Genomic DNA, 25,007 nt, shown 5'->3' on the forward strand with positions numbered 1-25,007 from the left:
GATGACAATGCTTCCCATGTTGCGCCCTGCAGAAATGTAAACAGTCCAGTTGCGCCCTAGGTGGAGAAATGGAGACGAACTGGGCTGGGTGGAGAAATGTAAATTTGAACATTCGTTTTCCTTTTCGATGACAATGCTTCCCAAGGTTTTGTCCTTGACATTTCTGCTACTTCCCACAGACCAGTGCTCTCATCGTGTTCTGCAGAATGTCAACAATCTCCTTGCTTCGTCCACAGCTACGTAGCTGAGGAGTTGCAGATTGAGAGAAAGAATCCCTATTCTTGGTTCTTCGGCTTAGGTAAAAAAAATGAAAGCAGAGCCTGCGAAAGAATCTGGAGACCAGTGCTCTCCTTGTGTTCTACAGAGTGTCAACAATCTCCTTGCTTCGTCCACAGCAACGCAGCTGAGGAGTTGCAGATTGAGAGGCAGAATCCCTAATCTTGGTTCTTTGGCTTAGGTAAAAAATGAAAGCAGAGCCTGCGAAAGAATCCAGAGACCAGTGCTCTCGTCGTGTTCTGCAGAATGTCAGCAATCTTGGAAGCTTGGTTATCGACATGGATACAGAAGGGTCGGTTCTGACAAAGGTTGATTCTACGAGTCTTGAAGTTATCAACGGAGCAAGGAATCGCCGGAGAATGTGATGTCCCTCAAACCGGTGGCAAATTGGAAATGTATCATTCATCATCAAGTGCTGAAGATTAGAGAAGAAGATTCACACCTCGGTGAGGACATCGCTAAAGGTTTCAAGGAAAAGATCGCTATTCAAAATTTGACTTCTCAAATGGACAGATTTATTATAGCGAGGCCCACCCTACCTTGTTCGTCACTTAGCGGCAAGACAGCCGTTCTTCATTAATTCAAGGTTCAAAAGTGATCTGATGCTAAGGACGAAGTTGGGTTCCCGCTCCTGGAAACATGTCAAGGACAAAACCGGATCTGATACAGAGGAAAATACAGATGCGGTTAATGAGGAAAAACACAGCAGCTGTAGGAAAAATACAGATGCGGTTATAAGGGTAGTATGAAGATTAAAATATATTGTAATGGTGGATTTCAACGGAAAGCCAATGGGAAGGGGTTTTTGTCCTATAAACATAGTACAGAGGGTTTTTGTCGCAAAACAAAGTACAGGGATCTTTGTCACAGACCCCATAGTACGGGGGGTCTTTGTAATTTACCCTTTAAAATTTATCTATCTAAACTCTTAAGTACTAAGACAAGAAAAAAAGTTAAGTTTCGATTGGAGAGGGAGGAGAACCGAACACCAGCTCGAGCCCCCAGCCCACCTCCATCGCACCTCAGCTCCGGCAGCGGCAGGTAAGTTTCTTTCTTCAGTTTTCTTCTTCTTCAATTTTTTTTCATTTTTTTTTTCGAAAAAACAGTCCACAGCCGCAGTCTTCTTCTTCTTCTTCCGCCAAACCTCCTTTTCTTTTCTTTTCTTTTTTTTTTTCTTTTGAAAAAGTCAAAAACAGGGGTTCCGCCCCTATACTCTTCTGTCCTCTCAGTAGCCAGTCAACTCAGTCCTCTCTCCATTCCGCCCGCCGCATGAGGTCATGAGTCCAACTGTCCAAGTGTTTCACCAGTCGTCCGCCCCCTTTGAGTCCTTGAGTCCATTCTTTTGTTTTTTTTTTTTTGAAATGTTTTATTTTGAATTTGTTGTATGATGATTGCTGAATTGAAAATCTGAGATATGTTTGATTTTGAAATGCTTTATTTTGAAAAAAAATGGTGGAGTTCTACTCTTAAGAGTATTTATTCCCAGATTGTCTCATTATAACCAATATATGCAACTATAATGAACCCAGAAATTATCAAAAAAAAAAAGAACTATAATTTAACCAGACTCCGGTCCATCTTCATCTGAGAAAACAGGTTCAATGAGTTTATTTTTATAATACGTACCATGTGTCACCAAGTAAACTTGCAATCAATGAATTAGGTGATTCATAATTTCCTTGTTAAAGAGGCAGAAAATGCAAGTGTGGGGAGAAATGCACCTTTGATTCTTCTTGTTTTGTTTAATGCATGTCATAGATGTTTGTTTTCATCTACCTCCAACAAAAAGTTGAAACCTAGCAAGAACATGGACCTTTTGAATGACCTTTAATTGAGTTGATAAATTCATATTTTTAATTGTTATCTTATTATTCTAAAATTTTGTTTGTTTAATATTTCTTCAAGCTGAGTAAATCCTAGTGTTGTATAATTCAAAATCCAAATATTTGCAAACTCTTTGTCTTTGGAAATTGGAAATAAGTGCTATTTGATTTCAGTTTTTATTTTCATCTATTGGTATTTTTAGGGGATGGATCTACATCATCATATTTTCTTTAAAAGGATTACTAATATGTTTTATTTTTTTTTTGGTTTGGGGGAGGGTATAAACATTTACCTATGTCACAAGCTATTTGGTGCTTAACACACTCAGTTTGAAATTTTAATTTGGAGAAGGCTAGATGTTCTTCCTTAGCTTGATTGAGCATACTTTGTGTTTGCCCCCTCATCTACTTAACCTTCCTTTGGATGAGGCAATTAAGGGAGAACTTGAGACACTTTTCTTGGATAAGGTTTGTCAAATTTCTTTCTTGACTTCTATTTTTCATCTTGTTCTTGAAATTTCCATTATTTGAATTTTGAAGTTATGAGCAACAATGCAACATTTAACAACTTGCATCATATGTTTTGGTGAAGGTTATCCCGAATTTGGGGCTTTGCATCTCCATTTATGACATTAGAGATATTAAAGATGGCTTCATCTATCCTGGAGATGGTGCTTCAACCTATACGGTGCTTGTCTATCTATAATGTTCCCTTTCAATATTGTTTCTTTTGTTTCTTCTTGTAGTTCTATCATTGGAACATTCTTGACATAATGGCTTTTTTTGGTGGTTTCTTGAATATCTAGTAAAGGACATCTTATTTGTTTATCTTCCTCATTAAAATAATCTTCTTACTTTCCTTTCCTCAATATGCTTAGAATGCTAGCTTTTGTTCAATTAGCACATGCGAGTTACAGTGGCATGTTGGACATTTTGCATCTATGCCTCTATATTTGGTATTTTTTTTTTTGAAACTGTAAGGTAAAGTATTTCATTTTTATATCCAAAAAAGCACAATGATAGCTCATTTACAATGAGAATTCTGTACAAGGATAAGACATATCTGACCCTTTACAAATAACCAAGTACATCAAATAGATCTTTCTATGACCTTACAAAAAGATAATCCCAATCAAAATTAAGTATTAGTGTGTCTGTTTCTGAACAAAGAGTGGCTTTCCAACCATGAATACACTATGCCCAACACCTTTTTCGAAAACCTCTATACCTATTAAATTTGTGCTGATGCTTTTTCATACATTATTATATTGTTTTCATGAATTCCCCTGATGCAAGGAAAGCAACCTGCTTTTGTTCTTTTTATATTGCAATTTGCAAATGACAAATAGCATTAATCATTGGCATCATTGTAAGTTTATTCTAATATATAAACTAAGGTCATTTTGGCTATTTGCACTTTACAATCCTAAAGCAATGACATCTTTTTGGCATTAAGCGGATATGCAGTATCTTAATTTATGGGAATGCATACACAATTTGACAACATAAGAGGATAAGAGAACAACATGTGCAAGATCCTTTTTTATGATAAAATAAAATTTAATTAAAAGGAAATAAGATATCCTTTATTCTATAAGGAAAAGTGCATTAAACAAGTAAAGGGGAGAAGAGCTCATTTATGCAATTAAATGCTCATAGGTTAAAACACATATAAAGAAATCTACAGTTTATATGTCAAAGACGGATCGAATATTATAATAGACATCTATCTCTCTTAAAGTTGTCAAATTAGAACCTTTAAATTCTTTAAATATCTAGGATAAAAAATCTGCTCCTCTACTTTATAATTACCATGAACGGCAACATCTTATCTTCAAAGAGGCACTTATCGTATTCCTTCCTCGAAACTCCAAATATTTACAAAAGTCATTTGATGTCTTTATAGGTACACACGGCTTCCAAAATTAAACATGTGGAAAAATGGAATAAAGATTTCTCTGCCAATAAAGCCTTCTCTACTTTTGAGACAGAATGCACACATTGGGTAGGGGGATAGACACTGGGATTTCTGTTTCCTCTGATGCCTCTCAAATGTGTTAATGATGTGAAGATGGCTTCCTCATTTTCTATATCTGTTAGCATTTAAAATATTTGAACCGCCTATTTAGCCCACTCTTAACATTTACCCACCTACACTCTGCTGAACCAGAAGAATTTGGGGTTAGGTCCATTTGGTGAAAGGTAGAGTTTTCCAAGGATGTCTGGACTTGTTAATGCAGACCAATGGTTGCACCAATGGGAAGGTGCAAAATGGGCACTCTAAGGGGACATACTTACGAGGTGAAGTCCAGAAAGGACATCGCTTCAGTTAATAGGTAAAAATCAGCAATCCGGTAGCAGATAAGTGCTCTATGGAGCAGAAATGGTGCATCATGTAGCAGATCATAGATAGTTAGGACAATGCTGATAAGTGCTCTATGGAGCAGAAGGTGCAAAATGGGCACTCTTAAGGGGACATACTTACGAGGTGAAGTCCAGAAAGGACATCGCTTCAGTTAATAGGTAAAAATCAGCAATCCGGTAGCAGATAAGTGCTCTATGGAGCAGAAATGGTGCATCATGTAGCAGATCATAGATAGTTAGGACAATGCTGATAGGACTTATAATGATATTGAGAATAGTCTGTATTTATTTGACATATGAGCTTCGTTCATTTTCTGGAAAGTGGGGGTGGGTAAGTTGGTAGGTCCCACATAAAAGAAAGAAACCTGTGTTCGCTTTCTGGTATTAATGGGTCCCACGAAAAAGAATTATTCCCAAGTGTCTCATTTACCTGGGGAAGTAATAATCTCCTCAGACTTGGGTAAATTACTTACCCATGCACACTGAAAATTACTAAAACATGATGGGACAATATTGTCCCTTCAATAATATCACTTTTTTGGATAAATCAGTCATTGTACACCTTTACCTGGGGAATAAAAGAACACTGGTAAGTGCTCTTATCTGGTTAAGTGTTTCCCAAGAAACACTTACTTGGATAAGTGCATTTACCCAGGTTAGTTATTTACTGAGACACAAACAAGGCCATGATAAGAATCAAGAGAACAAAGTTCTTGAGGATTTTTTTTTTTTTTTTTTATAAATAAAGTTCTTGAGGATCTTTAAGTAATTTTTCATTGCAACCTTTATTTTTTTGTTGATTTCAGAACTTGAGTGAAGAGAATTGCTTTATTTCTGAAAAATGAAATCGCTCATATTAATATGATGAGGTATCACACGCTTCATGCTCATGCATTTTCTAAGAATCTTTCATTAGTTGACAAGGATAATAATTCTTCTGTTGTAGTTTTATTGCAATACTCTTTGTGGTAGAATTCAAGTTTGCATGAAAAATTGACAAATAGGGGGTTTCTTATTCATTATTAGAAGGGTATTACTGTACTTGTTTAGAAAAGGATATGATCTCTCTTTTTCCCCTAATAGAATCAAGAAACAATTAATATTTTGCTTAATTTTGTTCCCTTTCCAGTTGACTCACCATGCCATTATATCCTGGCAGGTACAATTCAGATTGGTTATGTTTCGGCCATTTGTGGGAGAGATTATTGTTGGAAAGTTAAAATCATCTGATGCCAATGGTTTAAAGTGTAGGTGGTTTAATTGATATTCTTTATATTTGTTTCTGTATCAGCTTATTGATTTCTTCTTTATTAATAAAAAATTGATTAAGTAGGTACTTCTCTACACAACTTACCCTATTTTTCCCATGTGGAGGGATGAGATGACATATTCAAACAGTCCAGAATGTGAAGGATCCTTTGGATTGGCCAAGTGTTCAACCCTCCAGGTCACAGCAGCCCTATATTCTACCTTGTATTGGTGGTTTCCCAAACAAATATTAGCAGTTTGGATTTGCAACTATTTATTGTAAGCTTGACCAGAAACTTATTATTGACTTGTGGCAAATACTTTGAGGCTGAAATTTGCCCCATGAATCTAGTCCAGCAAGACAAACATGTCAGACCCTTTTTGGGCTTCCAATTAGATTGCCACGTAGAAGATTAGTGGGTCATTCAGGGAGGCTTACTAAACAACCTGACTGGCAGACACACACTCCTGGGCCCACACACGTGTGCTTATGTACTTATGTAGGTGTAGATGTATGCATATACACATATGTATTAATGTATGTCTTTATGTCTTTATATATTTATATTGATATGCAAGGATGAGTTACATTCAGAGTGATAAAGTACCTGAAAAGAAAGTCCTGGCAATGAACAAGAACCAATACTGGTATTGGCCCAGAAGACTATCCTGCTAGAGTTAAGCCCCCAAAAGTTTTACATCTCTTGAAGCCTCACTAATCACACTAACAGGCAACTTTAACTGATCTGGGTTCACTCAGGAAGCCAATCTTGCTTCCCTAGTAAAATTTCACAAATGCCCTGACTCCTTAATTCCCTTCCTTATCAAGCCAATACCTATGAGTCACCTTCAATTTCCACCTTGGTGAAACCCTAAGATAAAAAAAATCATCTTTAGTACATGAAGAAGAACCATGATCTGTGTTCTGATTGAGTCTCTTGAACTGATCTTCCTTGACTAGATTTTATGGTTACAGTTTCTCAGAAACTGAACTCTTCATTGCTTAATTGGTTTATTCAGATGTTGTTTACTATTCTGTATTGGCCTAGAATTGTTGTACTTGAACTATGACTTGCATGTTAATCCAATTCTTTCCGTCTTTAGAAGAGATTATCATTCCTCTCTCGGTATGCAAATTTATGGGTGTAGGCCTATGTATGTATTATGTAACTATGTATGCTCAGAAAGCCCAGGCTCATATAGGGCCAGGCCCAGGCCTATATTTAAGGTCCAGGGTGCAGGCTGGGCCAGGTCTGGGAATGATCATCCCTACTCTTTAGTCTGGCATCTACACCACCACTAAAAATGAATTCTGTGTTTTAGCAGTAATTAGTTTGTTAGATCACTGACTTGCTGTTCAAACTAGTAAGCTAGTGCAATAACCAGTTGAAATACTCAAGTTTTTATCCCCATTCTATAAATTCTTATCTTGAGTTACAATTGAGAATTGTCTCATTATTGATGGGGCTGTATCCATGTTTACTATCTGGATGTAGTATTTGTGTATGCCTAAGGCTAATTAGGAAAACCTTGGGCATTCCCAGAAAACATCATATTGTCATACTTAACTGAACAGAGATAGTGAGATACATATCTAATTCAGAAGTCTTTGGTCATTGTTGAAGACAAATTTTAAATTGAAGGACCAACCAACCAACAGTTGGGCCTTCTAGTGAGTGATCCAAGAATGGTTTGAAGTATCTATGCATGTGATATGCAATGCAATTCAAAGGGCTGGTACTATATATATATATATATATATATATATATATTCTCTCTCTAACTTTAAAGTCTCAGTGTTTAAACACAGAATTGGAAACAGACTCAAAGGATTGAATACAGGGATTTAGTTTGAATCCCCAAGAGTGCCAAATTTCTTAAATCAGAAGTGAGGGGATCCAAACAATGGTGGGCTAGGGCTTGGGAATATTAGAGAAAGAAATTTGGCACTCTTGGGGAAATGGTTGTGGAGATTCAAACTAGAGAAGGATAAACTATGGGCCAAAATAGTGGTAAGCATACATGGGCTATAGCTGAACAGATGGGATGCTGGGAATGAACGTGGGTGGGGAATGCACCCCTTAAGGACCAGTTTCCTTATTTGTATGCACTTTCTGGTTTTAAAAATGAGTCAGATTCCTCTTTTTTGACCCCATCCTCTTCCATCTCTGGGTTTGGTTGGAATCTGGGCCTGAGAAGGGCTGTGAGAGACTCAGACCTAGACAGTATTTTAAGGCTCCTCTCTCTTCTTGATAATGTTTTCTTGGACCCTTTTAAGGATGACTCTAGAATCTGGACCCCCACCCCTGTTGGTTCTTTCTCTTGTGCCTCTTTCTTTAAAGTACTAAGCCAGCTCACCAATCCTGTAACCCCCCCTTCCCTGTTAATGAGGTTTGGTGCATGCCAATTCCTCCTAAGGTTGGTAGTTTTTGTTGGGAAGCCTTTTTGGAAAGAATCAATACGAGTGATCTGCTCCACAAGAAGAGACCCAATACTTGTTTGTCCCCTCATTGGTGTGTTCTTTGTAATGCTGATGGGGAGACCGACTTTCATCTTCTGGTGTCTTGCCATTTTGCAAAGTCTATTTGGCATTGGGCTTGCTCTCTTTTTGGGTGTACCTGGACTCCTTCAAATTTTTGCAGGGCCTTTTTGATCCTTCTTTTTTCAGGTGGCGTACGAAGAGGGGAAGGACTATGTGGAGAGGGTTGTGGGAAGAAAGAAATTCTAGAATCTTCTCTGATGTAGAGATTGGTTCTGAAGCGTTGAGGGCCCTGATACACATAAGTGTTATTCAGTGGATGGAGTCCCTAGAGCTTTTCAAAGAATATACAGTGGATGATATGCTGAGGAAGTGGGGTGAGATTGCTAGCTCTACCCAGACTAAAGTTGGGGTGTGTGTGTTTTGGACTCCCCCACCTGCGGGCTTCATAAAGCTAAACTTTGATGGAAGTAGCATAGGGAACCCTGGTCAATCAGGGATTGGGGATGTCTTCAGGGATGAGAATGGGGTTGTTTCTACCGTGTTCTCAGGCCCAACTGGGGTGGGTGGTTCTCTCAGAGCGGAGATCCACGCAGTTATGGAAGGTGTCCAGAAAGCTAGGGAGATGAATATCAGAAAACTCATAATTGAAGGGGACTCGGAGGTGGTGGTTGGGTGGCTGAACAAAGAAGAGAATGGTTTATGGAGTTATAGTAATTTGAAGAGGAAATTCAGATGGCTGGTTTGAGAAATGGAAGTTAAAATTGTTTGGGTGAAAAGATCAGCTAAGTTTTTTGCTGATGGGTTAGCTAAACAAGGGGTGGACAGGGAAGTCATGTTTTGGGCACAGATGTAATTTAATTTTTTCTTCTCCTGCTCTCTTTTTCTCTCTTGTTTCTTCTCTTGGGGCTCATAATGTAGTTGGAAGATAAGAAAGGTTGTCTTCCTCCCTATAATTATTGTGATAATTAATGAATTGTGTTATTGATCAAAAAAAAAAAAAAAAAAAAACAGAAGCATATCAGACATTAAGGACTGTGTTTTGACAAGGGAAATTCAGTGGCTGAAAACTTTAAACCTGTTTGATAGCTATTCCTTTCATGACCTTTGGAGGAGTTGGTTAGCAGTGGCTAATACTTCTACTAGGTAGAATAGATTTTTGGTACAATGGATGCCATCTGGGGAGGAGTTTTTTAAGCTGAATTTTGATGGGAGTAACAGAGGTAACTCTGGACCTTTGGGTATAGAGGAATTCTGAGAAATAAAGATAGCATTATCATATCCTTATATTCAGGTTGTGGGCCTGTGAGATTCCATAAGGGCTGAACTGCTTGCTGCTGTACAAGGAATCCAGCTCGCAAACCAGCTAGGTATAGAGCGTTTGCTTATTGAAGGGGACTCTCAGGTGGTGGTGGGATGGTTGCTGACTTTGTGATTTGGGGCTATAGAAATCTTCTTAAATGTCAAATGGCTGACACGAAATCTGACAGTTAGAGTCCAGTTGGTAGGCAGATCAGCAAACTTGATGTTTGATTCACTTGCCAAACATGGGGTCTCTGGGGATTCTTTATTTTGGGCTACCTTGTAATAATGCTCATCTGATTTTGTAATGCTGTGATCAATCTTAAAGGAAAGGTCGCATCTCGTGCCTCTCCTTGAGTTGCCTGTAACTCTTATTTACTGGATTAATGAAATGCTTACTCATTTATCAAAAAAAAAGAAAAAACTGATGAGTATCGTACAATACACACCTATACATTGTGATATTTTGAACCTTGGCTCCAAGTTAGATATTTAGCAATATAAACCTCAATGGATTTATTTTTCTCTGTAGATGTCTCATGTCACATTTTTTTTGGATAAATCTTGTCACATAATTTTCTATAACTTACTTTTGTTCAAACCACCAGAAATCTTGTTAGCTTGAGAATCACTACTGCATTTTATTATTTTACTAGTAGGGACCCGTGCGATGCACGAGATTTGTTAAACCGATAAGTATGGAATTGTTTTATATTTTTAACTTTTTAAATAATTAATAATTATTTATATTTTATATACTACTTTTAATAACATTTTACAATAAAAAAATAACAATAATTAATTTCAGCTAGGGTTGTTCATCAAATTGATGAATCACTACTGTTTTTTATTATTTTAGTAGCAGGGACCCGTGCGATGCACGAGATTTGTTAAACCGATAAGTATAGAATTGTTTTATATTTTTAACTTTTTAAATAATTAATAATTATTTATATTTTATATACTACTTTTAATAACATTTTACAATAAAAAAATAACAATAATTAATTTCAGCTAGGGTTGTTCATCAAATTGATGAAACTGACCAACCCGATCAACTTGATCCAAGTTAGTCGGTTTTCTAGTATTTCCGATCAGCTTTGGTTCAATAATTTCCCAACCCAACCAGGTTGGATCATTTTCACATTGGCCATTTGTAAACCAACCAAAATCGAACGACCTTACCATAGATATATTAAAATTTTATATTTTAAATATATTTTTTTAATACAGGAAAGTGAGAAAATTCCCATATTTCTTAGTCTAAAATATTTTATATCATAAATTTAATTTTTTAATAATGTCACTGCAATTTTTTAAATTTAAATTTAAGTTTTTAAGTTTAAATCTTTTGAACCGATTGACCAAAACCAAAAATCAACCCAAACTGATACAACCTGAGTGGGCCGATTTTCACAAATGGTTAGTCGATTTTAGGTGACCAACTCCTAGGGATGCAAACGGATTGGATCGGATTCAAATTAGGGTATATTAGAATCTGATCCGAATATCTGATTATGATCTGATCTCATAAGTATGGATTCGAATTCGAATTCAATGAAGAAGTCCGATTTTCGGATCTGATCGGATCCAATTTAAATTTCTTAAAAAACAATAAATTATTAAAAGAAAAATAAAATATAATAATTTAAAAAAGAAAAACAAAAAGTACAAGTATCTTTTCAACTATTTTCATCATATATATACATGTTTTTATAACAAAATAATTAATATAACAAATTTACAAAAATGCAATATAAATAATATATTTATAAATAAATAAATAAATAACATATATGTGTTATATATATTTATATAAATAAATAACACATACACACACATATATGGATCAGATAGGGGGTGATCTGAATCTGATACGATTTCTGATAGGATCCTATTTCTTGATCCAGTCCGAAGATCTGATCAGGGGAGATCAGAATCCAACAAAATAGGATCGGATCGGATCGGAATCTGATCCATTTGCACCCCTACCAACTCCCTACTTGATCAGGTTGATTTGGTTGGCCAAACAGCCTACAACTAAACCGAACCAACTCGTGAACATTCCTAATTTCTGCTAAATTAATAGTCTAATCTCTAATATATAACAATAGTTTAATGTCCAATAATTTTTGACAATTTATAGCAAAAAATACACAATTATTGAAAATATATTGATAATGAAAATACAATAAATAACTAATAAAAATACAATAAATACTAAAGCATATATTAAATTAGTCAATAAGTAGTATAGTCTCAAATAATAGTTTAATCTCTAATAAATATTAATCAACAAATTATAACAAAAATACAATAAATACAATAAGTATAATAAATTAAATTTAAAAAGTTCAATAATAGTAGTTTAATCTCCAATAATTATTGAAAATTTTATATTAAATAAAAACATAAATAAATTTATATACATAATTATTGAAAATATATTTATCAAAAATAAATAAATAATTACTGACATACAATAAATATTAATTTTAGTATATATAATTATATAATAAATATAGATTAAGAGTTTAAAATTATTATTAATGGATATTAGTTTTTTTGAAAGTTATTTTCTCGAATTATTAAGTGATATGAGTGAAATTTGTTATTTACAATATTATTTAGTTATTTAATTATTTATTGAATTTAATAATCCGTACAATTATAATTTATACTATTATTACATAATTTCATTATTAATTTTGTGAAATATTCAAATTATTATTAATTTCAACATTATGTTATGATTATTTTTCTACTTTTAATAATTTTTTAAATTTATTATATAATTTCGTTATTTTAACTATTTAAAATCTAGTTATGTTAAATATTTCGTTATTTAAATATTTAAAATATTTAATAAATTTTGTTATTTGAATTTTATTTATTTTAAAGCTATTACATAATATTAAATATTTTGTCATTTAATTATTTAGCTATTTTTAATATTTTGTTATTTTAGATATTTAGTTATTGAAATATTGAAATAATAGTTTATTTTTATTGTTAATTCTTTAGTATTTGAATAACATTTAAATTGAATAATCTGGAAAATCATAATTTATATTGTTAGTACATAATTTCGTGATGAATTTTGTAAAAATAAAAAATTACTAATAATAGAATACTATTAAATCTATTAGAGTTATTTTTATGTTTTTAATAAATATTTTAAAGTTATTATATAATTTTGTTAGAATATTTAAATGATTCTAAATTTTTTTAATCCAAAATTTCTTTAGATAGATTTAGATAAAAAGTGGGGGAGAGGATAAATAGGAATTAGAGATAATTTAGGAGAGAAACTCCCTACTAAATTAGATATAATTTTGGTGATAAATAGGAATTAGAGATAATTTAGAAGAAAGTGGGAGAGGTAGTTTAGGAGAAATTTTAGGAGAGGAGATTATTTAGGTTATTGGGAACGTGTGTGTATGGGGAGAGTTTAGGTGATTTTTTATGGGGAACGAGAGTGTCTCATTGGTTGTTTCAAAAATGACATGGAATTAATTAAAAATATAAAAATTTCAAAAAAAGGAGAAAATTCCTTGACTTCCTTCTTATATAGATAGATAGATAGATGGTGTAGCAATCTTCTGTATGGAAAAATTGAATACAAGTTTGTCAGAAAGATGAATAGTAGTTATAACTTAGCAATCTTCTGTATGGAAAATTTGAATACAAGTTAGTTACAAAGATGAATAGTAGTTATAACTTAGTAAGGATCGCATTATACAGATTTCTTTTCTTCATTTTCTTCCGCTACTAGTTTGCTAATTTTGCTTTATAAAGTCCTAAACTGAAATACAACTTGAGGATTTCAACACATGATTGTTGAGTTATGGGTTTTCCTAGACTCTTTTATTTTCTTTGATAATTAGTTATACAACACACAGTCAATGTGGAAAACCCAAATTTTGTAAAAATTAATCCTCAACAAATCTTCTAAATAACCCAATGCATGGAAAATAGTCCGACAAAGGCTCTAACTTTTTGTTTACTGACTTATCCAATCAAGAACAATGAACTCAAGAAAAAAAAAGAACGAAAACTATTCATTGTCCATTGCAGATGAAGACTTTTAAGGCTGCTTCTCTCAAGCAATTTTATAAATTGCTTCTCTCAAGCAATTTCATTGTCTATGCATGCAAATCAAACATGGTTGATTTGATTTTTCATACGCGAAGGCAGATGGCAAGCATCCTTCATCCAATGATGACATGGATTATGCCAAAGAATTGAAACTTCTTGTTACAGTTCAGAAGAGTCATGGGCGCATGGGATGTTATTTCATGAAGGAGTTGGGAAATAAAAAATCTATAGAAAGAGATGGCTTTTCAAAAAGAAAAGGAGAGAGGGGGGGGGAGTTGGTGTAGCACTTCTCAAATTTTGAGCACTTGAGCAGGAATCAGAAAAATGCTGTCTTAGGCACAAAAGACAGTGCAACTTACTAGGAATTTATATCCCCTTTCTCTTAAGACAAACTACCTCTGATCTGAGAAGAAGGCCAACAACAAAAATAGATGACTTTAGCCAAAGCTGGAGAAGTATGTCAATCTTCATGGATGGAGGAAGAGTAGATGAACTTGTGCTTCAGTTAAACCTTCAGAAAAAGAGAATAGTGAGGAAGATGCATCACCTTATTTTCTGATGTAGAAGAAACAACTGACATGTATATCTGAGCACCTTTTGATGGTGATGATCATGGTTTCGAATCAATGGCAGAAGAACAGGGCCATGGTAAACAAGAATCTTGGATGACAATCTAAAAATAGGAAAATCAAAATCTGTGTTCGTCTCTTGTTGGTGACTTGGTTCATTACTAGAGCTCGGATTCTGAGCAAGTTCAAATAGGTTGATTCAACTCAAGGATTAAACAGGTATCAAGATGATTCAACTCAATTGTTTCCTAAATAAATTGGTAGAGCCTTTTCTTTATGGTGCAGAACCTTTTCTACATGCATTTCCCTTCTTTGCAAAATAAATAGATCTTTAACTAAAAATAGCATGTAAGATAAATTCCATGCCACTGAAAGATCCTGAATTGGCTATGTCATTCTTGTTGTTGACTTGTATCAACCAATCTCCATGTTCTTGTGATGAATCAATCCCATTACTGATAAGAAGGGATTATGAATTAATTATTATACCTGTACCTCTGATCTGATATTCAATCTTTTATGGCAGTGTCTATTAGTTTTTTTGATGACATCCACATACCTGTCCATCTTCTGCCAAATCCATCCAGTCTTATGCCCAACCCAGAGAACAAGTAAGAATTTTGTATTACAACTAATGCTTTTTAGGCCTTTATTAATCCTGCAGTGTGATCTTTGCTAAAATTATTTCATTTTTATCCTTTCATTATCTTTGATTTTAATAATATAAGCATACTCATCTGGTAATGAGGATACAGGCATCAAGGCGTATGGTCATGGGAATTCCAAGATGAACAATACCCAATAGATGGAAAAGATGAGGTTTGCACTGCTATGTTTTGGCAGTCCTTTTATCTTCATTTAATCTGGTTCAATGCTTCAAGGCTTTGGATAATGATTTAAATTTAGCTTTTGCAATTAAGTGCAGATTCGGTTCCGAGTTCATAGTATTAGTTATCCTCCAATCCCAATTGAGCAAGAAAAGGAAGCAAAGCCATTTGCTCCTATGGTGATCACTGTAAGTTCAACTCATATTCTGAACGATTCTTGCTCCATGTTCCATTAATTTGAGTTAATTAAAGGTGACTGCTAAGAGACGCTGAAATCTAGCTAAGTATTTGGTGTAATATTGAATCTTTTGGAAAGATATTGTCCTGATAGGGATTAATCAGCACACCTGAAGGCTCTACAAGGAAGAATTATTTCACAAGTAGTTTAGGAGTAATTGAGTTGTTCTCTTTGAATTAACATATGAAGGTAGCAATTCTGCAATTTAAAATTCCTTAGTTTATAACCAATCAAACTAAATTTGATTTATTTGTGTACATGTGTGTGAGGAAGAAGGTTTTGCTAGTGCCGACTGGATCAAGTAGGTAGAGGGACCCTTCAATTTTTAGTTCATCAGGCTGTCCATCAGATAGAGGAGCCTTCATTTTTAGTTCAACAGATGCCCATAAAAAGGGTTTCTCTGAAATTTATAAAATTTATAATGGAATATGGGGACTTGGGGAGTCCTTGGGGACCCCTAGGTTGCCACTTGGAGGATTCCCGGTCATTTAGATTTTTTTGGCTAAATGACCTACCAATATGTAGATATAGCAGGAATTTAGAATTTTACTCGCACAACAAATTGCTAAGGTGGATGGGAGATAGAAAATTATATTTAGTGGACTATGCTAAGAGACGAATGGAGATTATTTTGCTTTTTCAATGGTGTTTTGGCTCAAGACTACATTTGTATAAAAAAGTACTGTTTTAAATCATTAATCTTCATTTTGTTGGCAGGGATCACTTGATTATGATGGTTTGGGTCCTATTTCATGGTGGGTATAGGAGAACCTTGAAATTTTTGAGCTGATTATGGTTGTCCAAGCTGATTGTATGACTTAAAAGAAAGTCAAGGTGATTCATTTTTTGTCACAAGTAATTTCTCCTTGGCAATGTAACATGTATGTCAAGTGGCTTTTGCTGCTCTCATGATTTTCTCATTATTTACCCATATTCTAACCTTACTTATATAAGATTTTTGAAAGAGAAATGTATAATCTGAATTTAAGTGTATATTGGAATTTATTTATCTTGCAATTCTGATATTTCTTGTTTTGTTTTTACCCTGCATATTTGCAAGGCAAATGGCCTTTTGATTGAAAGATGAAATATCCTTGCTTGTTTTGTTGGCCCCCAAGTAGTTATTTGTTCTAAAGCTATGGGTCTGAATTCTGATTGATTAAATTCTTAGTGGAGGGCCTGATCATCTTTTTCCTTTCTAATTTTTGTTTATAAACTAAATAATAGCAATGCATTTTGAAATGTGAGACGAGTGATTTCTGAAGGGACAGGGATAATGCTATATTTAATGTCTGTAGCATTTAAACTGCTATTTAATTTCATTTCGAAGGAAAGTTGTAATTCAAAATTTCTCAGTATGATATGATTAATTAATGTACTATTTACTTAAATGGCAAAAAATATTGAAGTTGATAAATAACAATGCTATTGAATTGGATATTAGGGAAAACTGAGAGAGATCAAGGCATCTTTGCTTCTCATATCGCCTTCAGATTGAAGGTTTGAGAAACAGTGAGCAATTCTTCCCTACCCACATTACATATGCTGGTTTTTGTCAGAAAAATAAACTCATTTTACTGGTTTTGAGAGAAGAGGAGAAAGCATTAATTTGGGGGTGGGGGTGGGGGTGGGTAAAGACCTTCAACCAGAGACTGAGGATTCGTGGATTATCCATGATTTTGAGGGGGAGAAATAATGGAAAACATTGTTGAATTTCCCCCAAGCAACTATAGATTGATGGTATGATCATACGCATAATATCAGTTCAGTGATATTTGTGGGGGCCTGGTTTTCAATAATACTTTACTAGCTTAGTTCACTGAATTTCGCATGATATATCCCTGACTTTCAGTATATGATGCATTTATAGAATTGGGAGGATTTTCTAAGTTTGTTTTGTACAAAGAAGCAGCATGACGCAGTTAACAGCATTTGTCAAGACCCTCAAGGTTAATTTCTGTTGCAATTAAGGCCATGCTTGGTTCAACTCTCATTCTTAAATAGGATGAAATTCTAAAATGAACAAGAATGGGCAGAATGAAAAAACATTGATTGAATTCTTTTTTTTTCCCTAAAAAATGATTTCTTTTCGGACTGTAAAATGTCTCGTGTTCATTTTCAATCTTCAAAAAATTCCATGCCAAGTCATAAACTGTCGGTCTAGGTTTCCAAAACTACTGGTGTAGATGTTTACCAGCAGTCAATGTCTGTCGGCATAAGTTTCCATTGCAGTCTGTCAGTAAATGTCTATAATGGTGGTTTTGTAGACCTAGGCGACAGTTCATGACCATGAAGTATAGAACTTATTTAAAGAATGAAAATGAACAAAATGGAGATCCATGATGGTTTTGTGCTATGCGCTGATTAAAAGAATGAGACCCAAAGTAGAGAACCAAATTCGATTCACATTTTATGTTGCAACTAATCCTCGATGCTTTTTGCCCATTTAAGTAAATAGAAAATTAAAATCCATATATTAATGGTTAGTATTTGTCACACCATCGTCAAAAAGTGGACTGAACTCGCTCCATATATTACTGGCTAGTATGTGCTAATTTCCAAAATCCAGCATCTTGTGTACAAGTGTATTTATCTTCTGAAACTCTCAATCTTGACCTTTTACAATGAATAATTACTAACTCGATCCATGCGAGGGCTGAATTTTGATTCAATATTTGATCGAATCAAAAATTTGATTCAATTATGAATGGGGGTTGAATTTTGGTCATCCTTAATGAGATTGAATTCGAATTCAAATTTGGACAACCGGATACCATTTGCAGACCTAAATTTTTGAAAGATATAATTATAGATCTCGTATATTCTTTGTATAAGGAAACGAAAAAAGAGAAGGAATTCCCTGTGATCTATAAAATAATCTATGAAACGAAAAAATAACCTATGCATCAGCCTTGTACGGCCAAGGTCTGTAAATGATCTATAAAAAATTGTAAGCTCACATCATCTGTAAATATGATATCCGAGCTTTCTTTATAAACGGAATTTTGAGTAACTGACGGGTTCAACCTAGCAAGCAGAAATCTTGCCTGACTACTATATTGGTCACACTTAATAAGCTTGGGCACCGGAATGCGTTCAGCCACCAGCTGTTTCGCGTCAATTTCTGCCACCTCCAACAGATTTCTCAGGTTTTCATGGTTTGGATCCTTGTCAAAACCTTTCTTCCTCCACTGTGCAATCTTCGAGCCATAATGAATGACCACATAGAAGTAAGAATCGAAAAGCAAAATAACGTCTGGTGAGATAGAACTAACATCAAGGAGGACCGGAACTGGGGGCCCATTAAATGAATACCGTAAAAGTTTGGGCTGGATCATAATCAGGGAACCTACTACTCCTTCCCGGTTCAGCATCTGCCGGAAAAAGGCAGTCTCATCAGGGCTGCTATTAAAGACTTCAATAAACTGTGATCTCCTTAAATAATACATAAATTGAGGATAGAGGGAGAAGTTGGATGGCAGACGGAACGATGATGGGTCTTCAGCCACATAGTCTCCGAACTTGGAAGTAAATTTAATCAGCTTATTATCCAGCCACCTTATAACATCTCGGGCATAAAATCTCTCAGCCCGATGGATAGCAAGTCTGGCCATAACTGTGGCAGCAGTGTCTTGATCAAACCCAGAACCAATCTCTAGTGAGCTCTTTCCAACCCATCTTCTTGCTGCAGTTGTCACCCTTTGTCGGATTTGCATGTTCCTGTGCCGGTAACGTGTTATGAACTGTATGAAGAATGCAGACCCCACCTGGATTTTCTGATCATTACCTACTTCGAAGAAAAAAGAAATGCATGTCTTGTTTGTAAGTGTCCCTAGCTTCCACAAATTGGTACCACCCTGCCCAATTTCATTCTCACTCACCAAACTATTCTTTTTCCTGAGAGATACACAGGGACCGAGAGCCCCACAGATCATTACCTCTTTTGTGGTTATTATCTCAATTGTCGTATCAAAATACATCTTGAGGTGGCCATCAGCATCATGGCTAAAAATACGTCGTAGACCTTTCTTAAACTCATCTGACTCAAATGACTCCCCCAGCATCATGAAGCCTCCTGAGCTTTCAACTGGGGCTTTCAACTCTGCAGCCCCAACCTGATCAAGAGAACAAGCAAACAAATCGAGAACAATAGATGCATCACATACCCTCTGTGTCAACCGTTTGTAGAAGTTGCAAGATTTTCTGTAGTAAAGAGCATGACCATTAATAAGGTCCTGATGTGTTCGTATGGCATTATTAAAATCAGTATCTACAACTATCCCAGGGCCCAGAGTAGCAGGCCCCGATGTGAAAACCATGACCCTGGAACCTGTACTAGATAAGCATCCCTCTAGAAGTCCAACTGAAGTTGATATAGCTGCTCCAGTGGCTCTTTTGGGACGATGACCAGGCAAAGCCTGCATGGTGGAGTGCATCTCTTCTATTTCAGTAGTGATGCTGAATTCACATTCTGAAACTGGAAGCAAAAAACCCTGCTTGTGGATGGTTGATGCCTTTCCAAGCCGCTGATGTTTAGAACGAGAAATGCCCAATAAATCTTGGATCTGAAGGTGAAGAGTAGCACAGATCAGTAGTATATTATTCCAGGAAAAGAGAAATGTGGTATGCAATGCACTTGTGAACTTTCCAGTCAGTCACGAAAATGAGCATGTGAAAAAGAAACGCAACATGGCACCAGTTTTTCAAGTCAGAAAGTAATACTAGCTTATCTTTATCCTAATATCAACTATTGTTATTAGGCCTTTGGATTTCAATGTCCACTGTTACAAATAAATATATTCAAGATACACCAACTTCCAGAACATTCTCTGATAGTGTCTCCTATTTATGCATCCGTTTCAGCAAAACAAAATAAGTATTTGGAAACAGATCATTTAAAGGCATCTATACCGAAAAAAAAAAAAATCTAGCAGGGAAGCAGCTTATTATTAAATTAGTTAACATTAATTCATACAATCATATGCACTCAAATATGTTCGGACAAATCAACCCTCTTCAAGAGGGTCACATAACATCTAAGTGTCGCCATCCAGCTCACCTATATGTTCAAGATTGCCTGGATGAGAGATAAGAATAAAGTTTCCTCTTAATTTCAGGAATTTGAGTACATTCAAATGGTACTTTAAAATCACAGTATATACTTAAGTGTTGTATTTCTGTTTCAGGATCACATCAGTGCCACATCACTCACCAATAATTGAAAATCGCATATGGTGAGAGCTTTTTCAACTTCAAAAAGGAACATAGCACAGCTGAAGAAATGTATTTTTGGATGTTTCTTCAGTTGTGAAGCTATTCTTGCTTTGTTTGTCCTATGTGGAACCTAGTGGTGTAAATGTGACTAAGATGCCTCAAGTAATGCTATGCTACAGGTTTTGTGCCTAAATGTTGTGCATCTTACTTGTGGTTCTACCTTAAACACCATTGGCTGAAATGCCAAGGTACAAAACACGATGTATATAACACCTGTCACCATTAGAAGAATTAATCAATGTTATAAGCTCTGCAGTCTTATCTCTGAAAAGGTAAAGCACAACCTAAGGAAAGACTAAGCATATGAAGATGCTACAGCATGAGTGCATGACAATACGTAAGCATGATATAGAATACAAACCTAGAAATCCAAAGACCCAATCTGTCCAGCTTGCTCAAGACCATTACCAACATAGTGGTTGCAGTTCTTGTGCTTTCCATGGTACAATTTTTTGGGTATTACCTCTAGTTCAGATTTTTTTATAGATAATTATCTCTATTTCAGATTGATAAGGCAACAAGCTTATCTTAGAAAGTTCAAATCAAAGCCTAATCATTTTTCAGAGAGAATGACAAATATATAGTTTCACCATGCTATCCTTGAAGCAAAAAATATTTGAGATTCTGTACACCCCCCCAAGATTATATTTAATTCGTTATCTTTATTTTTATAAAGATTAAAAATATGGTTATCTTTATTTTTATAAAGATAAAAAATGTGAATGCCAAAAATGCAAAATGCATGAAAATATCTGTTTGTCAATGATTTCCTATTCCTCCAATTCAGAGTGTGCATGCTCCTTTCCTACTGATAAAATTTGAGTTCTTAAAATTTGGACAGCTGCCTTGGAGAAAAATCTCACAGCGGACAACCTGTTGAAAAGAGGTGTTCTTAAATTGCCCCATCTGTATTCTCTGTTCTGAAAAGAATGAATCAGTAAATCATCTATTTCTGGACCACAAGTTCTGTTTTCTTTTTTTTTTTTTTTTTATTCAGAGGATAAAATACAAACCTACTACACTCTACTATTCCTCCATTCAAATGTGACCTCTGATATCAGCTAATAAGTACTGGTACACATCTGAAGGAGGCACCCCAAAATATTTAAAACAACAAAATTGGGAAGACCCAAGATAGGCAAATATGTCTGCACACCAATTTACTTCCCTATAGCAGAAGTTGTAGCAGTGATACAACTCCTGGATCAACCATGAGCTGCAAGTTTTCTAGATCCTTATGGCTAGCTGTTTTAAAGTGATTTGGGGTGTTGGGATGCTTCCCAGTCTGTACTGGCTTTATTTAGTGGATGGCACCTTAGTGGGCTGAGTAAAAAGGGTAAATTGTTGTGGAGAATGTGTCCTGATGCAATCATTTGGATTCCATGGAGTGAAAGAAACAATAAAGTCTTTGAAGGGAAATTCAAATCAGAAGAGGATGTGTTGAACAGGTCACAGGCACCCTTTGTTCATGGCATGGAATCCTCAAACTTTTTTCAAGGAATACCTTATAGTTCTTTTTTTTTTGACAAAAATATGCATACTGCTTAACTGATTGTTCTGGTTGTATGTTCCCAATATAGAGTCCCTTATTGTACACGGGCTTCTTTTTCTACACATAATGAAATACTATGCTTTACCTTTTGAAAAAAAAAAAGGTAATGAGATAATCAACAAATGAACCCCCCCACCCCCCACACACACAGATCCTGAAACACGCACATCAAATCAGAATTTGGGCAACCAGTGCTTCATGGTTATTTGACATTTTTGCTTCTTTACTAGCCTAAATCTCTATTGCACCATCTTGTTAAAAGGAACCTTAGTATATATGGTCCAAATATTTGATGGCCATTGACTGTATCTTGGATGAAAGGGATTACCATATCAACTGTGGTTAACTTGCTTCTAGAAAGTGAAATAGAAGAGTAACAAGTTCGAGATGTCCAGAACATTAAAGGACCATATAAGACACCAAGTTGGGACCCAGTTATTAGGCACAGATCCTCCATATTGTGCCTAGAATAATTACCCATTCACCAATAAGAAAATGTGGAAAAGAACTTTGACCAGAAACAGAAAAATATAGGCACATTGTACAGTAAGGAATGTGAAATACAAATTCAATGGATCTCATCTTATACACCCTTAAAAGATGGAAACCAAACCTCAACTAAAAGTAGAATAAATCAGGTGAAATTTTAATACAATTAGATACCTAAACATGACCCACACAATATTCTTTACAATGACAGCTTATGGGTGAAAGGACTGGGCACATTTTGAAAACGAACCAAAACCATTATTGGATTTTCAAAATAAAAGGCCCACGGGTTAGATGGCTGAGATCATCACAATATCTTGTTACATTAAGTTCCAAAATAAGAAATCTCCAATGTGGGTCACTTCAAAGGGTTGTTTCAATTACGACACAAGAGTTAGTGTTCAAAAGAGAAATGCTAATTTTAGCAATTCATAGATCCTGCACATAAGGATTGCATACGCAAGAAAAACCTTGGAGTAAAACTTAAATTTCACTTGCAAAACAACTCATGGATCAAATGACAATTGTGGATTATGGGTTAGCGAAGATTAAGATGAAAAGAAAAGGAAATTGGAAACGATATAATTACACAAAAAAGTTATACACATGCAATGCTAGCAATGCTAAAGTAGAACGTCAGCTTCCGTAGGTAGAGGCGTACCTGATCTGATGACAGTTCCCGCTCACCATGAAACATTACAACCTTCGAACACTCCACAAAACCAAGGTCATGTACACTAACCATGGAGTCGAAAGTTACCAGTCCAACCAATGCGTTCTCCGGCAATTGTGCCAGAATAAGTAACAGCTCACTCTTAAGTGCCCGTAGCTCCTCCTCCGGACAACAAGTGTCCACGACAAAAACAAATCCAGGCCCAATGCCCTGCGAATCCATAGCAGGCAATGGAGACGAAGAAAATGAAGAAACTAAAGAAGAAGAAGACGACGTCAAAGATGATAAGGACGACGAGGATAAACTGTTTCCACCCCATGTCGGGTTCGAGTTTAGATTTGAACCAAGGCCTGAGCTTTTCTGTCCGTGATGATACTCAACGGTGCTGTAAGTCGGAAAAAGTTCTGTAGGAATATTGTTCTCTCCAATCCCAACATAAGAACGAGGAAACGGGTTGTTCCGGTAACAGAAGGGGCAAACCCAGAGCCGCGACTGGTAATCGACGCGCGCGTAAGGGTTCAAAACAGCGCCGCAGCAACTGCACATTAGAGGGTCGTAAGGAAGCAATGGAAGCTCGCTGAATTCCATCAATGGAGTATACATCACGCTCAAAGGGATTACCATTGCTGAAGCCTCGGATTTCGAAGCCGGCCATGAATTCCAAGACCATCGAAGGCCTTCGATCGCCTCTAGTTGGACAAAATCCATTGATGCTGAGTCGATCAACATATGAAAGGAAAAACTTGCAAAAACCTCAAAGAATCGACGTAGCTTTTGTAGAGTGAGAACCCTATCCCTGATAGGGAGCGATGAGATGGACTGGATAGGGCTCGTAAAGAATCGAGTTTTCCGAAAGAAAATAAAAGGAAATAATAATAAATAATGAAAAGATAACGATACCCTGAGACCCAGACTCTCTCAGATCGATAGAGAAGAGTATAAGGAATTGCTTGCTCTCGAATCATCTCTCTCTTTCTCTTTTGGAGTTGAGGGAAAGAGAATTGAAGCACCAGTTGGTGATCGATTTTCTGTTGATTTGATTGGAATCTCTTTCTCTTTCTTTTGGCGACCGACCGACCGGCCGCATTTGGTTTGTGGGTAAAATATTCATAAACCAGGAACCGAACAGGCGATTGCAGTTACAAGGCTGCCAGTCTGCCACCACATATCTTCCTTCTGAACAAATTTACAGCACACTGATCGGGTCCCACGGTTGAATGTATTCGGATTTTGCTAATTCTTCAAAAAATAAAGTGCTAGATTCTTGAATGGGCCACGCCTAGCGCTGTCAATGGATTGGATCGGGTCGACAAGAAATATTAAGGACCCTAAACCAAACTGAACCCAATAGGACATGTACTTTTTAACCCAAAACCGAGCGGATCGGTTATTGAGTCTGACCTGATGGACCCGATTGCCTGGACTTGTGTAATGGGCCGTGCCGAGCTTGACTTATTAGTGATCCCAAAGGAAGCAATAACAGCCCACTTACACGGTTACACCTACGGGAACCGGCACGGCACAACTTGCTAAAGCATGGGCCGGCTCGCAAAGTCGTGCTTATACCTTTAAGTTCGGGTTAGTTGACTAAAAAATGTTGGCCACGTCCCGTGCACAACACCTAGTAGGCGCACATCCAACACATCTCTCAAGATTAGACCTATTTATGCGAGTAGCTCGACGGGCCAGTCTGGCATCGCCTAATTCATTCTACATCGGGCTTCGACATGAATTTAGGCTTGTGGGCTTGAGATTGGGCCCAAAACACTAGGCCCAACTTTTTCGGGCTGGGCTT

General features: G+C 35.9%; 2 protein-coding genes across 3 annotated transcripts; one reads left to right on the forward strand and one right to left on the reverse strand.

The window, feature by feature from the left end:
* Nucleotides 1–1,190: 1,190 nt before the first annotated feature.
* Nucleotides 1,191–16,241, forward strand: LOC104612437 (uncharacterized). Of its 2 annotated transcripts, none has more exons than XM_010279853.3 (8): nt 1,191–1,317; nt 2,378–2,567; nt 2,692–2,787; nt 5,623–5,710; nt 14,686–14,770; nt 14,915–14,978; nt 15,085–15,174; nt 15,942–16,241. In XM_010279853.3, the coding sequence occupies exons 2-8, from the start codon at nt 2,457–2,459 to the stop codon at nt 15,987–15,989; spliced, it is 582 nt and encodes a 193-aa protein (XP_010278155.1). In that variant the 5' UTR covers nt 1,191–1,317; nt 2,378–2,456; the 3' UTR covers nt 15,990–16,241. The 2 variants fall into 2 exon arrangements, with proteins under 2 accessions (XP_010278155.1, XP_010278156.1); XM_010279854.3 differs by having other exon boundaries at nt 1,222–1,317; nt 2,452–2,567.
* A 1,829-nt stretch (nt 16,242–18,070) lies between these two features.
* LOC104612438 (protein transport protein SEC23 G-like) lies at nt 18,071–24,431 on the reverse strand. The gene is made up of 2 exons (XM_010279856.3): nt 23,201–24,431; nt 18,071–19,789 (listed from the first exon to the last, which is right to left on the reverse strand). Exons 1-2 carry the CDS (start codon nt 23,939–23,941, stop codon nt 18,131–18,133), a joined length of 2,400 nt encoding a protein of 799 aa, XP_010278158.1. The 5' UTR covers nt 23,942–24,431; the 3' UTR covers nt 18,071–18,130.
* Between the last annotated feature and the right edge of the window lie 576 nt (nt 24,432–25,007).

Source organism: Nelumbo nucifera, chromosome 1 (genome assembly GCF_055504915.1).
Source record: "Nelumbo nucifera cultivar China Antique chromosome 1, China Antique-T2T, whole genome shotgun sequence".
Taxonomy (NCBI): domain Eukaryota; kingdom Viridiplantae; phylum Streptophyta; class Magnoliopsida; order Proteales; family Nelumbonaceae; genus Nelumbo; species Nelumbo nucifera.